At 49.0% G+C, this 12,935-nt stretch overlaps 1 protein-coding gene across 5 annotated transcripts in view; it reads left to right on the top strand.

Moving 5' to 3' along the window:
* Aldh18a1 (aldehyde dehydrogenase 18 family member A1) overlaps positions 1-12,732 on the top strand; it is a 34,851-nt gene extending 22,119 nt beyond the window's left edge. For all 5 annotated transcript variants that reach the window (XM_021633059.2, XM_021633055.2, XM_021633057.2 and 2 more), the window contains 8 exons: positions 814-907; positions 2,192-2,412; positions 4,122-4,259; positions 6,214-6,409; positions 6,517-6,638; positions 8,906-9,092; positions 10,109-10,204; positions 11,691-12,732. In XM_021633059.2, coding sequence (XP_021488734.1) covers positions 814-907; positions 2,192-2,412; positions 4,122-4,259; positions 6,214-6,409; positions 6,517-6,638; positions 8,906-9,092; positions 10,109-10,204; positions 11,691-11,872 — 1,236 coding nt within the window. In that variant the 3' untranslated portion in view covers positions 11,873-12,732. The remainder of the gene's footprint in view (positions 1-813; positions 908-2,191; positions 2,413-4,121; positions 4,260-6,213; positions 6,410-6,516; positions 6,639-8,905; positions 9,093-10,108; positions 10,205-11,690) is intronic.
* The last annotated feature ends 203 nt before the right edge of the window (positions 12,733-12,935 follow it).

Below are 12,935 nucleotides of genomic sequence, written 5' to 3'. Positions count from 1 at the left end.
TACCAAGTAATTAACCAAAAAGAAAAGCCGAAGTGCTTCAGCGATAGCTCGATGTTAAGAGCGCCCATTGCTCTTCCAGAGGTCCTGAGTTGGACTACCAGTGCTTACACAGCAGCTTACTCCAGTTCCAAGGTAGTCTAGTGCCCTGCCCTCTTCTGGACTCCACAGACACTGCGTGCTTGAGGTGCATGGACACACATGCAGGCAGAACTCTCATACCCATAAAACAAAATAAAAAATAAATCTCAAAAAAAAAAGCCAAGAAAGAAAAGCCAGGTTTAAAGCTTGCCTGGGACGGCGGGCATTAGTGGTGGATGCTTTGATCCCATTGCTCAAGATGCAGAGGCAGGCAGATCTCTGTGAGTTCAAGGCCAACCGGGACTACAGAGCAAGTACGAGGGGCTACACAGAGAAACCCTGTCTCAAAAAACAAAGCAACAGCAGCAACAAAAACTTACCTGAGAAATAACAGTCTATTGATAGAAAATCTGTAAAGTTGTCTGTATCATTCCTAATTTTACATGCCAGTTTATCTCTCGGTCAGGTTACATAACTCATCACATTCCCAGTGCTGAGCCCTAGGTTCCTAATGACACTAATCAGGAGTGGAAAAGGAGAAGGAAAAGAAGAAATGAGGGCAGGTGGGAACGTGTAAGGAGATGGGTACCTCCAGGAATGTGGGGAAAAGGGGATTTCGGTCTGTGGCAGCTTCGGCTCCAGGGACAAGCCTGGCACTGTGATGGTAGAGGAAGAAGCATGTGCATTCTTGTACACCCCTGGTGTGTCCGTGGCTTGCTTTTGCTTTTCTTGTAGAGATCTGAAATCATCCATCATCTGGCAGACCTGCTGACGGACCAGCGGGAAGAGATCCTGTTAGCCAACAAAAAAGACTTGGAGGAGGCAGAAGGTAAGGAGTGTTCCTGCATTTCTCTTTGTGTTGTTCTTCTTTATCCTTGAATGGTTCTTTCTCCTCCTCCTCCTCCTCCTCTTCTCTCCTCTTCTTCCTCCTTCTCTTCTTTTTCTTCTTTTTCTTCTTCTTTTTTTTTTTTTGTTTGTTTGTTTTGGTTTTTGTTTTGTTTTATAGAGACAGGCTTTCTCTGTGTAGACCTGGCTGTCCTGGAACTCACTCTGTAGATTAGTTTGGCTCTGGATTCAGATATCCACCTGCCTCTGCCTCCCAAGGGCTTGGATTAAAGGTGTGCACTACCACCTCCCAGCTACTGATAATTCTTACCTCTATCTAAAGACAAGATTGTTTGAAGAAATTATATTATTTATTATATATAATTTTCATCAAAGGTGGGTGGCGGATACTACATACGTTTTTCTTTTTCTAACTATTCATAGTATTTAGTCCTCCATTTCCAGATATTTTAAACCAACCCTCCAAGGAGCTTTTCCTGTTCCCAAGGGTCATGTGAGGTTTGGCTTCTGTGGCAATTTTAGATTTTCACCAGAAAAGGATACTGAGAACTTCACTGCTGTAGACGCTCAGCTAATGAAGGCTAAGACCATCATATTAGCAGGCACTGTGCTAAGGGCTTTCCCAGTAGATGACCAGTTACAGTCAGCAAGGCCCAAGTGCCTTGCTTCTTTCTTCTTCATTCTCTGGTTTGTCATTTTAAGACAGTGGGGGCTAGCTGGGTGTGGTGGCCACATAGTAAGGCCCTGTCTCAAATAATAACAACAGCAACAGAAAGATAAAGTAGACAAATCATCATTGTTTTTGATGCCGCTGAGACATCAACCTGTGCACACATACATCAGCCATGTTTGATGGGTAGACCTGATATTTCACAGTTGGCATTTTTTTTTACACGCCATATTCCAGATAGCCTGGCTTATCAGTAGCTGTGGTAGATTATGTGTAACAACTACATCACAGCCTCTTATCAAAATTGTTAGGTAGAAACCAGGCCTCCCTGTTTTGAAATGCTGGAATGTTTTGGAATGTCACGTGTTTTGAAATGCTGGAATGTTTTGGAATGTCACATGTTAAACGTGATGATTTGGGGACATGAGGTGCAGGTGTCAAGCCATCCCTCCCCACCCCCAAGAAGGTCTATGTAAGGATGCACAGCACTGCATCCCCAAGGCCCTCAGTTCCGTGTCTATTCCTACCATAGTAAAGCTGGTGGCCAAAGCCCCCTCACAGCAGCCACTTTATTGTTTCATCCCACTGCCTTTGCAGGAAGACTCGCAGTCCCTCTGCTGAAGCGCCTCAGCCTCTCCACATCAAAACTGAACAGCTTGGCCATCGGGCTTCGACAGATCGCAGCCTCTTCCCAGGACAGCGTGGGCCGTGTCCTGCGCCGGACTCGGGTTGCCAAAAACCTGGAACTAGAGCAAGTAACTGTCCCAATAGGTGTTTTACTGGTGATCTTTGAGTCTCGTCCGGACTGTTTACCCCAGGTATGTGTGACCATTACCAGGGCTAGAGATAAGTTACCAAAGATAGATGTATGTATGCATGTATATACATGTGTAAAAGAAAGATCTTTTTCTTCAAAAGATGCAAAGATATATCCATGGGGTTATCAGTTTATTATTAAGGTGGGTTATGCTCTACATCCTTCCAGACATCCCAGAGCAGAGATGCAGCTGAGTCCTAGAAAGCTTAATGTTCCTTGTCACGCTTTTAAGTGTCAGGCTGCCGCTGGGGCCCAGATCACCCCCTGCAGGGAGGGGGAGAACAGAGTCCCAGTTCGGAGACTGCACATCCCTGCTGGCTTGCTAGCGATCCTTCACCTAACACCTGTCCACTCACACACAAAAAGACTCCATTATCAGCGTCACAGAGTGCTTCCTGTAGGCACATCTAATAGAAAAGGCGCTTTGGGTTGTTAATGGAAGACTGAATGCAGGCCTCTTTAAGGAATGGGGTTAGTCCATGACAGAGCAGCCATGCTGAGAAACAGGAGGGGCCAGTAGCGAGTTGGCCTTGCTTTGTTGCCCTAAACTATCTGAGAAATCAATAAACATTTCCCCCACTAAGCTGTGAGTGGGTTAAGGTGAACTCTTTCTTTGTACTGGCTCCGAGGTCTCAAAGGAAAATTCTCTTTTTAAAATGAAAAGCTAGCCCCTCTGTGTGTAAGGCATAGGGGACTGTGCTCTGCGGCGGGTACTCCCTGACTGGGCCTCACACCAGCTTGTTCCTCATAGGACTCCCTTCCCAGGGTTGTCTATCCTCATCACCCCTCTGGCCACAAGCTTGTCTTGTAGAAAAGCCCGTTGGTGGCTGCAAACCTCATGTGTGCTAGCAGGAATGGTCCTAATTCCCTGTGACTCTATGCTTGAAATGTCCTGGCCACCTCTCAGCCACCAGATTCCTCACAAGGAATAAATAGTCTTTCCCTTGTGGCTGAGGCTGCTCACCTGAAGCATAGCCCTGGTGGCAACACACAAAAAACTGTGCGTGGAACATGGTGTCTGCATTTAGCTGGAGAATGTTTACACGGCCTTCCTAAGGGGCTCAAGAGCAACTCAGGTGAATAGAAAGCATTAAGAAACCCCTAATCTAAGCTGGGCATGGTGGTGCACACCTGTGATTCCAACACTCAGAGAGGCAGAGGGAGGCAGATCTCTGAGTTCCAGGACAGCCTAGTCTGCAAAATGAGTCCAGGACAGCCAAGCCTACACAGAGAAACCCTGTCTCAAAAAAAAAAAAAACAAAAAAAACAAAACAAAACAAAAAAAAAACCTAATCTGGCTGGGCAAAGGGTTTTAGTAGCCTTTTCTCTACAACTAGGGTGATTTTCATTTATCTGAAAGGTGTTCAGAAAAGCAGGCCTCAGGCTTAGGCAGACCGCGCCTGTGTCTCTTGGCTGCTGTAATAGGATATCTCATCCTCCCCTGCCCTGAGCAGTGTGTGCTCCCCAGTAGGCTGCTTATCACCAGGACCACAGTCAGCTGTGGCCACAGGTGCCCCCTAGCCTCTGCTGACTCAGTGGACACAGTTGAGTATCCTGGGGGTCCCCACTCTTTCTGGGCTTCAGCGCAAAGTGGGATGAGGTGAGTTTTTCATTTACTTGGAGCTGGTAAAGGTTAGACAGGCACTATAATAAAGCCCACAGCAATGCAAACATCATTGTCACTCTGACGGTGTTTCCTTTGGTCTGCAGGTGGCAGCCTTGGCTATTGCAAGTGGCAATGGCTTGTTGCTCAAAGGAGGGAAGGAGGCCACACACAGCAACCGCATTCTTCACCTCCTGACCCAGGAGGCCCTGTCCATCCACGGAGTCAAGGAGGCCATACAGCTGGTAGGTCACTGGAAATGAGCCGGGTCCAACTCACAGAGGGCCAGGTGAGGGCTATGGACATTTGTAGCAAATGTTAGGTTGTAGAGAAGCCAAGATGCTTCTACAGGTGAGCTTGATTAGAGAGGCAGCAAGTTTTGTGAACCCTAGGCCATTCTACAAGCCAGGTGGGTGGTCACTGGCTTGGGAGAGCCACTGCCATGCCGACATATCCTGGCGTTTAGGTCAGAGGACAATTCTGTGGAGTCACTTCCCTCCTCCCACCTTTACCTGGGTTCCAGGAACTGAACTCGGGTCTCCAGGCTTGTGTGGCAAGCACCTTTACCCGCTTAGCCATACCACTGGCCCCCAGACGCTCATTCATTAGATTACCAGAGTGACAGACCCACTGTAGGGCTAGGTCTCTCCCATTGGTGGGGTTATTTAGGGTCATCTGACTCGGGGGTAAAGGACCCACCAGTCTTTGGTAGAGTTTAGATTTGACTTAAGCCACGTTAGGAAAGTTTATCGCCAGCCCTCCTGTGGTTGCTGCTGGTGACGCTGCTGCCGCTATCACCAGGGTCACTAACCTGGCCGGAGCTGCCAGTTGAGTTCAGTGGGAACAGGTTCGAGTCATGTGAGACACTTTCATTAATTATGTCCTTTAATTCTCACTATAACCCTGTGAGGAAATGCTGTTCATTCCTAGGCCCATGTTCTGGACTGAGTAAAACCAGAGTTGGGGGTACAAAAACTCGACAGTCTATGGTAGGGTTTTAATTTGATTTAAGCCACTTCTAGAGCTTTCTTTTTTCATGGAAGGTTCCTCCACACCAACATCTCAGGATTCCCTTCTCCCTGTGGGGAGGAGCTGCCTCATTGCTTGCTCAGGGAGAATCTGGTGGGAGGATTCCAGGCTTCAGAACTCAGGCCAGCTCTAGCACAGCCTGGCTGGATGGGTTCCCTTCCTGCTTGCCTCCCTCTCCTCCTCGCTCTCTACCAGTGTGTACTAACTCACGGAGTACATGCAGATTGCACGTAGACAGGTGTGTGAATATGCACGGCCACTAACCGCATGTCTGCAGCATACCACAGGGCCCTTCCTGCCCTTCCCACTGTCTTTGCCATTCACCACATTCAGTTCTGTTCCTGAACTTTGATAGAGTCATCCAGAATGCACTTTTCTATTTTATGACCTTTGTTTATTACTTTATTATCGTTGTGGTATTCATCTGTAGTTTTGAATCCAACAGTTCTTTCTCCCTTTTCATGACCATGTAGTAGTTCATTTATAGCCACATGCCGAAGATGGGTATTTGGGCTGGTCCTGGGCATTGGCTTCATGAAATAAAGTAGCTCTGAGTATTCTAGCACATGCACGTTGTATTTCTCTCATAGTGTGACTAGATGGAAGACACTAACAAATCTAGAAAAGACAAGAAAATGCCTGGCACCTCTATGTCTCAACACAGGCACTTGTGATTTGTCTAGTCTGCATCTCAGGATCGAGGTTGTCAGTGGAAGTCTCAGGGAAATGTGACCTCCTAATGAGACCCAGCATGCCCCCAAGTGGTCACTTCTAGTGATCCTGTGGCCTGGCATCGTCTGTGCCTGCTTACCATCCACTCACAGCACTCCGGACCTCCTGAGCATTTAAAAAGTTCCTCTGCCCTGTGCTGTGTTAGCTGTCCCACTGTCCTCCCTTCTGTGACTGAGCTCTCTGCAGGCACAGGCCATGTCTGAAATGCGGAGTGTGGTGCCAGGCGAAGCCCACAGTCCCATCTCTGAACAGCTTGACCAGCTTTTGCCGGACGGCCTTTGGTTTCCACAGTCAGGAACTTGTTCCCAGAATAAGTGTTCCCAGTGCTGAAGTTAGTTATCAGAGTGCAGCCGCTGCTCTGTAAAGGGGAAGCTGCTGTTCCTGTATTTTGTGTAGCCAGAAAGTGTCATCTTCCTCTTTGGCTCCCTCCCTCTTCAGGTGAACACCAGAGAAGAAGTTGAGGATCTCTGTCGCCTTGACAAAATAATAGATCTGATCATTCCTCGAGGCTCCTCCCAACTGGTCAGAGACATCCAGAAAGCTGCCAAGGGGATCCCAGTGATGGGCCACAGCGAAGGGATCTGCCACATGTATGTGGATTGCGAGGCCAGTGTGGACAAGGTCACCCGACTCGGTGAGCTGTCCCGGGGCTCCTTGGAAGTGAGGGGGAAATCTTGGTGAATCCCTGGTGCCTGTGGATCGTGTACACAGGACTCACTCTTCGCTCTTCCTTTCCTTCAGTCAGAGACTCCAAATGTGAATATCCAGCTGCCTGCAATGCCTTGGAGACTTTGCTCATCCACCGGGACCTGCTGAGATCACCCTTATTTGACCAGATCATTGATATGCTGAGGGTGGAACAGGTACGCTAGACCCACAGGAGACATTAGAGCAGGAACAGTCCAGGAGGCTTAAAACAGTGTGTTGTACTTAGGCTGTGCGTGCAGTGCTGTGCTGAGTTCAGGGGTAAATAAGACATTACCCCTGCCTCCTGCAGACTGCTGCTGTGTGGATGGAACTGACACACAGATGGCTGCACACATTCCAGAGTGCAGCGTTAGTTCCCTGCTGCAAGGGTCTGAGGGTAACAGACCACATAGCACCATACAGACTGGGATCTTTATAGCAATGTTTTATTTGGGTGGCAAAGTTGTATTTCCAACTGGGCATTTCCTTTTCTGTAACATTTTTTATTTTTGGTTTTGTTTTGAGAGCTTTTTTATGGGGGGGGGGCACAGTGTTTTTACTATTTTATTTTATGTGTGAGTGTTATACATGTGTCTGTACACCAAATGTGCAAGTGTGAGCGAGCTCTTATGTAAGCTAGTGCAGCCTAAGGAAGCAGCCTGCTCTCCTTGGTTGCTGTGACCCTGACGTGGCATCCTTCTGTGTATCAAGGGAAGGATGTTTATCGATACAGTATGGCCCCAGTGAATAACGGTGTTAGGTTTCTGTGTCACCATAGCCAAACCAAACATCCAAGAAAAACAACTTAAAAGACTAATAGCAGAAACAAAACTACATGGAGGACCATACATAGCCACAAAAGAAAAGCAAATGCCTAGAATCTGTGTCTGGGCACAGCACTGTATGTCAGTCTAGTGTGAAATGCAGAATAGAGGCTGCATTTCAGTGGAAGTCTGGGGAAATGTGACTCCCTAGTGGGACCCAGCGTTTCCTTAAGGCTGCAGCTAGAAAACCTGAGAACTGACAGAGCAGATGCTTCCTTTAGTTACGCTGTAGCCTAACGACGCCTGTAACACCTTAACTTGGCTCACAGTTTCAGAGGGTTTGTTCCATCATGGTGAGGGAGCAGCTTACCTCACGGAAGCCAGCAATCAGAGAAAGAGGGAATGTGTCTCTAGTGGTATTCTCCCTCAAGGAGGCTTATCTTCTACCTTTTACCCCTTCCCAATTATCCATCCTACTACAGAGCCATCAAAGGGTTAATCCACTCATTAGGCCAGAGGTCTAATGAGATCTAAGTTTCTCTGGAAACCCCGTCACAAGCACATGCAAAGGTATGCTTCAGTAATCCCCCGTCGGTCAGAACTATACCCAGCACCTTAAATCATTTGAAATCAAAAGTGTACCGCACAGAGTAAAGGGGAATCAGAACACACATCATTGCTCACTGCATTCAAGTCTGTACGATAGTAGCCCGCCTGATTGCTGCCTTCCTGTAGATGCCAAATATCACAGTCACCTTCCTGCACGGGAGGAAAGGTGTCCTCGGCTAGAACCGCGCCCCCTCACCTTAATGTGGGCAAACCCTTGGCATCCTCAGTGTCGGAATGAGGATTGCATTGACAGGCTTCAAACCAAGATGAGGCCATGTGCACGCTGCATGCAGCACCTTTGTGTGCAGGAACTAAACCCTCAGGGTGATCTGATGACAGACAGATTGGGTCTCCCAGTCCTGGAGAAAGTGGAGTGCCCAGTAAAGTCACAGTCAGGGCCTCAAGCCACCATGGAAGGGCAAATACAGCTTGTCATAGCTGGAGCCATGACCTGAATGAATCAAGGCATGAACCTAGTCCTGTGCAGTCTGAGAGAGCAAGCCTGTGCGGGATCAGACTGTGGTTAAGTCCCTCCGTGGCCAGCCCAGAAACCTTACATTCTTCTAAGTAGGAACAGGGTCATTTTGAGAGCCTGGAACTGGTGTGACAGGCCAGAATTGTACAGGTACTCAGCCTTGAGCACCAAGCCAGGCCTCCCCTGGGAGTAGGAAGGGAAGATACATATATGTTGCCGCCTCCTTCTCATGAATCCAGCACAGGTTCCACTTCATGGAGAATGGGAGTTTATGATTAAATGTTCCTTCAGTAAAAAGTCAGGGGCTTGTGTGCCTCATGCATTCAGCATTCATTTGACTCCTGCTCCAGCTTGCTCAAGGGCCTGCTGCTGGAACAGTGGCCAGCAAGCCCTGGCCTGGCACCAGAGCAGAGGATGCGGGTGTGAGGAGGGCGAGATCACCCTGCAGGCCTATTAGCAGTCTGGCTGCGGCTCGCCAGGGCCTTGGTGCGTTACCCAGGCTCCTCTTCACCCCAGCTCGTCGTTCAGGCCCAGCTACTGGCTCCTGCTGCTGCTGTACTACTCTTGGTTTTGTATCGGATTTCCTTTCTGACAGGTAAAAATTCACGCAGGCCCCAAGTTTGCCTCCTACCTGACGTTCAGCCCCTCAGAAGTGAAGTCACTCCGAACAGAGTATGGGGACCTGGAAGTGTGCATCGAAGTGGTGGACAGCGCCCAGGAAGCCATTGATCACATCCATAAGTACGGCAGCTCCCACACAGATGTCATCGTCACGGAGAACGGTCAGTTTGCACTGCTTCAGGCATGTGGTATCAGGTCTCTCTGCTCTGACCCTCAGCTGATGCTGTTGCTCTCAGCCCCTCTGGCCCTGCAGGAAAGCACACGCCAGACTGACCAGTGACAATCGTAGCACTGGAGAAAAGCTCATGGCTTAAGCCCTCTCTGATCTCCCTGTGGGTCCATCCCAGGGGCCTCCATCGGCCTGGTGCAGGGATGACTGGCACTACTCTAAATATGGCTTCCCCTGCTTGAGAGACATTACCTTTTTACCCATGCAGCTGCCCTACCAAGTAGTTCAGAGCCAGACATGACTAAACATCTGTAATCTCAGAACTCAGGAAGCTAAGGCAGGAGGGACCCAAGTTGCAAGCCTGACCAGCAAGACTGAGGGTCCAAGAAAAGGAAAAGTTTTAAAAATTTACAGCTGAAGAAACAGCATCTGGAGGTTAAGAGCAGGACAAACTGCACACTGATTCATTTAACACCCATAAGCATATCAGAGGTCACGCTAGGGCATCTGGCTCTGAGGCCTGGTAGTAAAGGAAGCCTCATCGCCCCTGAGGAACTCACAGCCGATTTACTGGCGCTGTAACCATAGCACCAAGGAGCAGCAATCATTAACTGACCACTTACCATGAGGCATTGGGGTGAGGGTTCCCAGGGGCCAACTGGCTTCACCCTCTACACCCTGAAAACCAGGTAATGTCCTTCCCTTCTCACCCAGGCACGTGGATGGTCACTCGCCTGCTCAAGGGCACAGAACTGATGGGTGTGGACTTAGTGATCAGGCCTAAACAGGGTGTCTCAGCATGGAAGCACAACTGCTTAGAGACCTGATTCACCATCCCCAGCCATGGCATCTGGTTCGCCATCTTCCTCTTCAGAGTTGTCCTAAGCCTGTGTGTTTGACGTGTGAGGAGACATGCGAGGCCAGATCTGTCACTGGGGAGTGACCAAAAGTGGGTGTGTTTGCCATTCGTCATCCTCATTTGCTTTCTCCACCCCCCCCCCCAACCAGAGAAAACAGCTGAGTTCTTCCTCCAGCACGTGGATAGCGCCTGTGTGTTCTGGAATGCCAGTACTCGCTTCTCTGATGGCTACCGCTTTGGACTGGGTAAGAAAGACAAGGAAAAGGTGTCCCCGGTGGCTCTCCCACCACAGACTCTAAACACCACAGCAAAGTAAAGACACCTCCCTCCAGTCAGGTGTGTGACCCAGATACAGAACAGACAGAGAATCAAGGATAACCCTGTTCGCTACCTGCACTGGTGGGACTTCCACCTGTGAAGAAGCAGCTGTTCTTAATTCCTTTTCCATAGATGGGGAAACCAAGAGACAAGTCAAGTCACTTGCCCAGAGTCACACAGCCAATGTTACACCCAACATGCACAAGGCCGGGCACTGCAGTGCAGGCAGGCACAGCTTGGTTCACAAGCTGCCGTGGTCCCTGGAGAGCCTGCCACGGCAGACACACAGCTTTCGAGCGACACAGAGATAGGAGCCACAACGTAGAACGGGAGGTGTGGGTACCTGCACAGAGCCTGAGCACCACCAACGGGGGCCATGGAGAAAGTGTGCGGGGATTCCATCTGAAGCACGTGCTTAGAATGTGCAGGGCCCTGGCTTTACCCCTGGCATCTGCACAGACAAATTAGAGACCTGATTCACTATCCCCAACCATGGCATCTGGTTTGCCATCTGTGTGAGCATTAGACAAATGTGAGCATTAGAAATAGTCCTTTCATGACTGATAAAACTTCCAGCTCTCCATAGAGTTGTTTGAACAGTCTGCTATTCCAGGGGACCATTGCACAAGCATCTAGTAAGATATTTGTGGCACATTCTGTGAATATTGGAGGTGTGTGTGTGTGGGTGTGTGTGTATGTGTATGCATGTATCATTGTGCAGGTGTGTGTGTGTGTGTGTGTATATGCAGATACACAGGCGTGTATATGCGTGTATGTGGAGCCAGAGGCCCCCTAACTCCAGTTCCGGGGGACCCAACCTTCTCCTCTGGCCTCCATTGGCACTGGCGGGCATGTGGTACACATATATTCGTGTAAGTTTACACATACAAAATAAAAATAAATGAATTTTTAAAAAATAAATAAATAAAAACTATTTTGGCATAATGGGCCATACCCGATGTCCTACCACTCAGGAGGCTGAGGCAGGAAGATCAAAAGTTCAAGGCCGCCCTGGGCTATCCAGTAAGATCGCATCTCAGGGGAGGGAGCGGTTTAGGGAGATGAACTCCATCCTGGACATTATTGTAAGCTTCAGGGCATGCCCAGATGTTGAGATGGGGTACATGATTGAGAGGGCCTAGACTGATGAAGAGGGCTCTCCCTAAACACTCAGAATACCCTTGGATGAAGGACAGTAAAAGAAGTGAAATACTGCACTGTATCGCAGAAGGGGAAGGAGCAGAGGACACACCCACGTGGGTGAGGAACACCGGGGGGCCCCAGAGGATGGGGTCAGAAGTTAGCAGAGAAGATACCCATTGTAGGCTCATAGGTGACCAGGCAGCAACGGCTGGGGAAAGCCACAGCTTTCTCCATGATCATTTTTTCCCTTTTGTTTCTGCTTTTTAATAGGAGCTGAAGTAGGAATCAGTACATCACGAATCCACGCCCGGGGACCAGTAGGCCTTGAGGGACTGCTGACTACGAAGTGGCTGCTCCGAGGGCAAGACCACGTGGTCTCAGACTTCTCAGAGCACGGTAGCCTAAAGTATCTCCACGAGAACCTCCCTGTTCCCCAGAGAAATTTCAGCTGAGAGGAGCCAGTCAGGACTGTGCTGTGCAGGCTGGCACAGTTAGGCTACTCGGGAATCTCCAAAGAGAACCTGCTCTTGGCCCCTGCTCCTTGGAAGGGTCTCCCTTCCCAGCAGTTCACCTGTGCTTCTGGCTCAGCTCAGCACTTCCATCTTAGCTATTGTCCACACTCCATTCCAGCCTTCTTGTGTGTCTGTCTTTGCTAGGAAAAGGCCTTACCACCAGGCTGTCCCCCTAGCCCCAGTCCAGTCTTGGGATGAGAATCTTTGTTGCAGAAGGAGGCTTGGCTTCTCCCAGTCCATTCCTTCTCAGAGGTAGAAACTAAGAGACGGCATCTCACATCAATGACAAGGGAAAGTTCTGGGTGCTTGTATCACCTCAGTGAGGTAAAATCTCTTGGTGTTTGACTGGGACCAGCCCTGCCATCCTCAGCCCTGTCACTTCCACGTGTAATTTCATTTCTTTTATACACACTCATCTTCAGAAAAGGAAACTGCGAATTCTTGAGGGGCAACTCGTTAAAACCTTTAACATTTTCATGAGAAACGGTAACTAAAGTGGACTAACCTATACCCACTGGAAAGACTGGCCTTTGTGTCTGTGAAGTTGCATCCCAGACATCTTCAGTCTGTCCCTGGCCAGGGGCCACATGGTACCATTGATGTAGCTGGAATCTGGGCATCACGCTGGAGGTATGAATTTCAGGATGTTCCTACAAGTGGAAGATCTACAGTTATGCTTGACCTTTTTATATGAATTATTTTGTCATCCTATTCTTGACCTCCAGAACAAAGACTAGAGGATTATTTTAATACTTTGGATTCTTTCCCTCTTTTTGAGAAATAAAGTTCTTACAAAAGCCCGTGTGCATGGTTAAAGTTTTCTCCCTTATTTGTTCTTACCCTCGTCTTCCCTCTCCCTCGCTGGTGACCCTTCTGTCCTGCTGTCAGCATGCTGTTCTGTGGAAGTTGGCCAGGGCAGAGGGCCGGGGGTGGGGGAGGAGCAGTTTCAATGGAAATGGGTGCCATGGAACCCTCCAGGGAGGGACTCTGGCTTGAGAGGAAA

Source organism: Meriones unguiculatus, chromosome 1 (assembly GCF_030254825.1).
Source record: "Meriones unguiculatus strain TT.TT164.6M chromosome 1, Bangor_MerUng_6.1, whole genome shotgun sequence".
Classification (NCBI taxonomy): domain Eukaryota; kingdom Metazoa; phylum Chordata; class Mammalia; order Rodentia; family Muridae; genus Meriones; species Meriones unguiculatus.
Note: the sequence above shows the minus strand (reverse complement) of the source record. Positions and strands in the feature narration are given on the sequence as shown.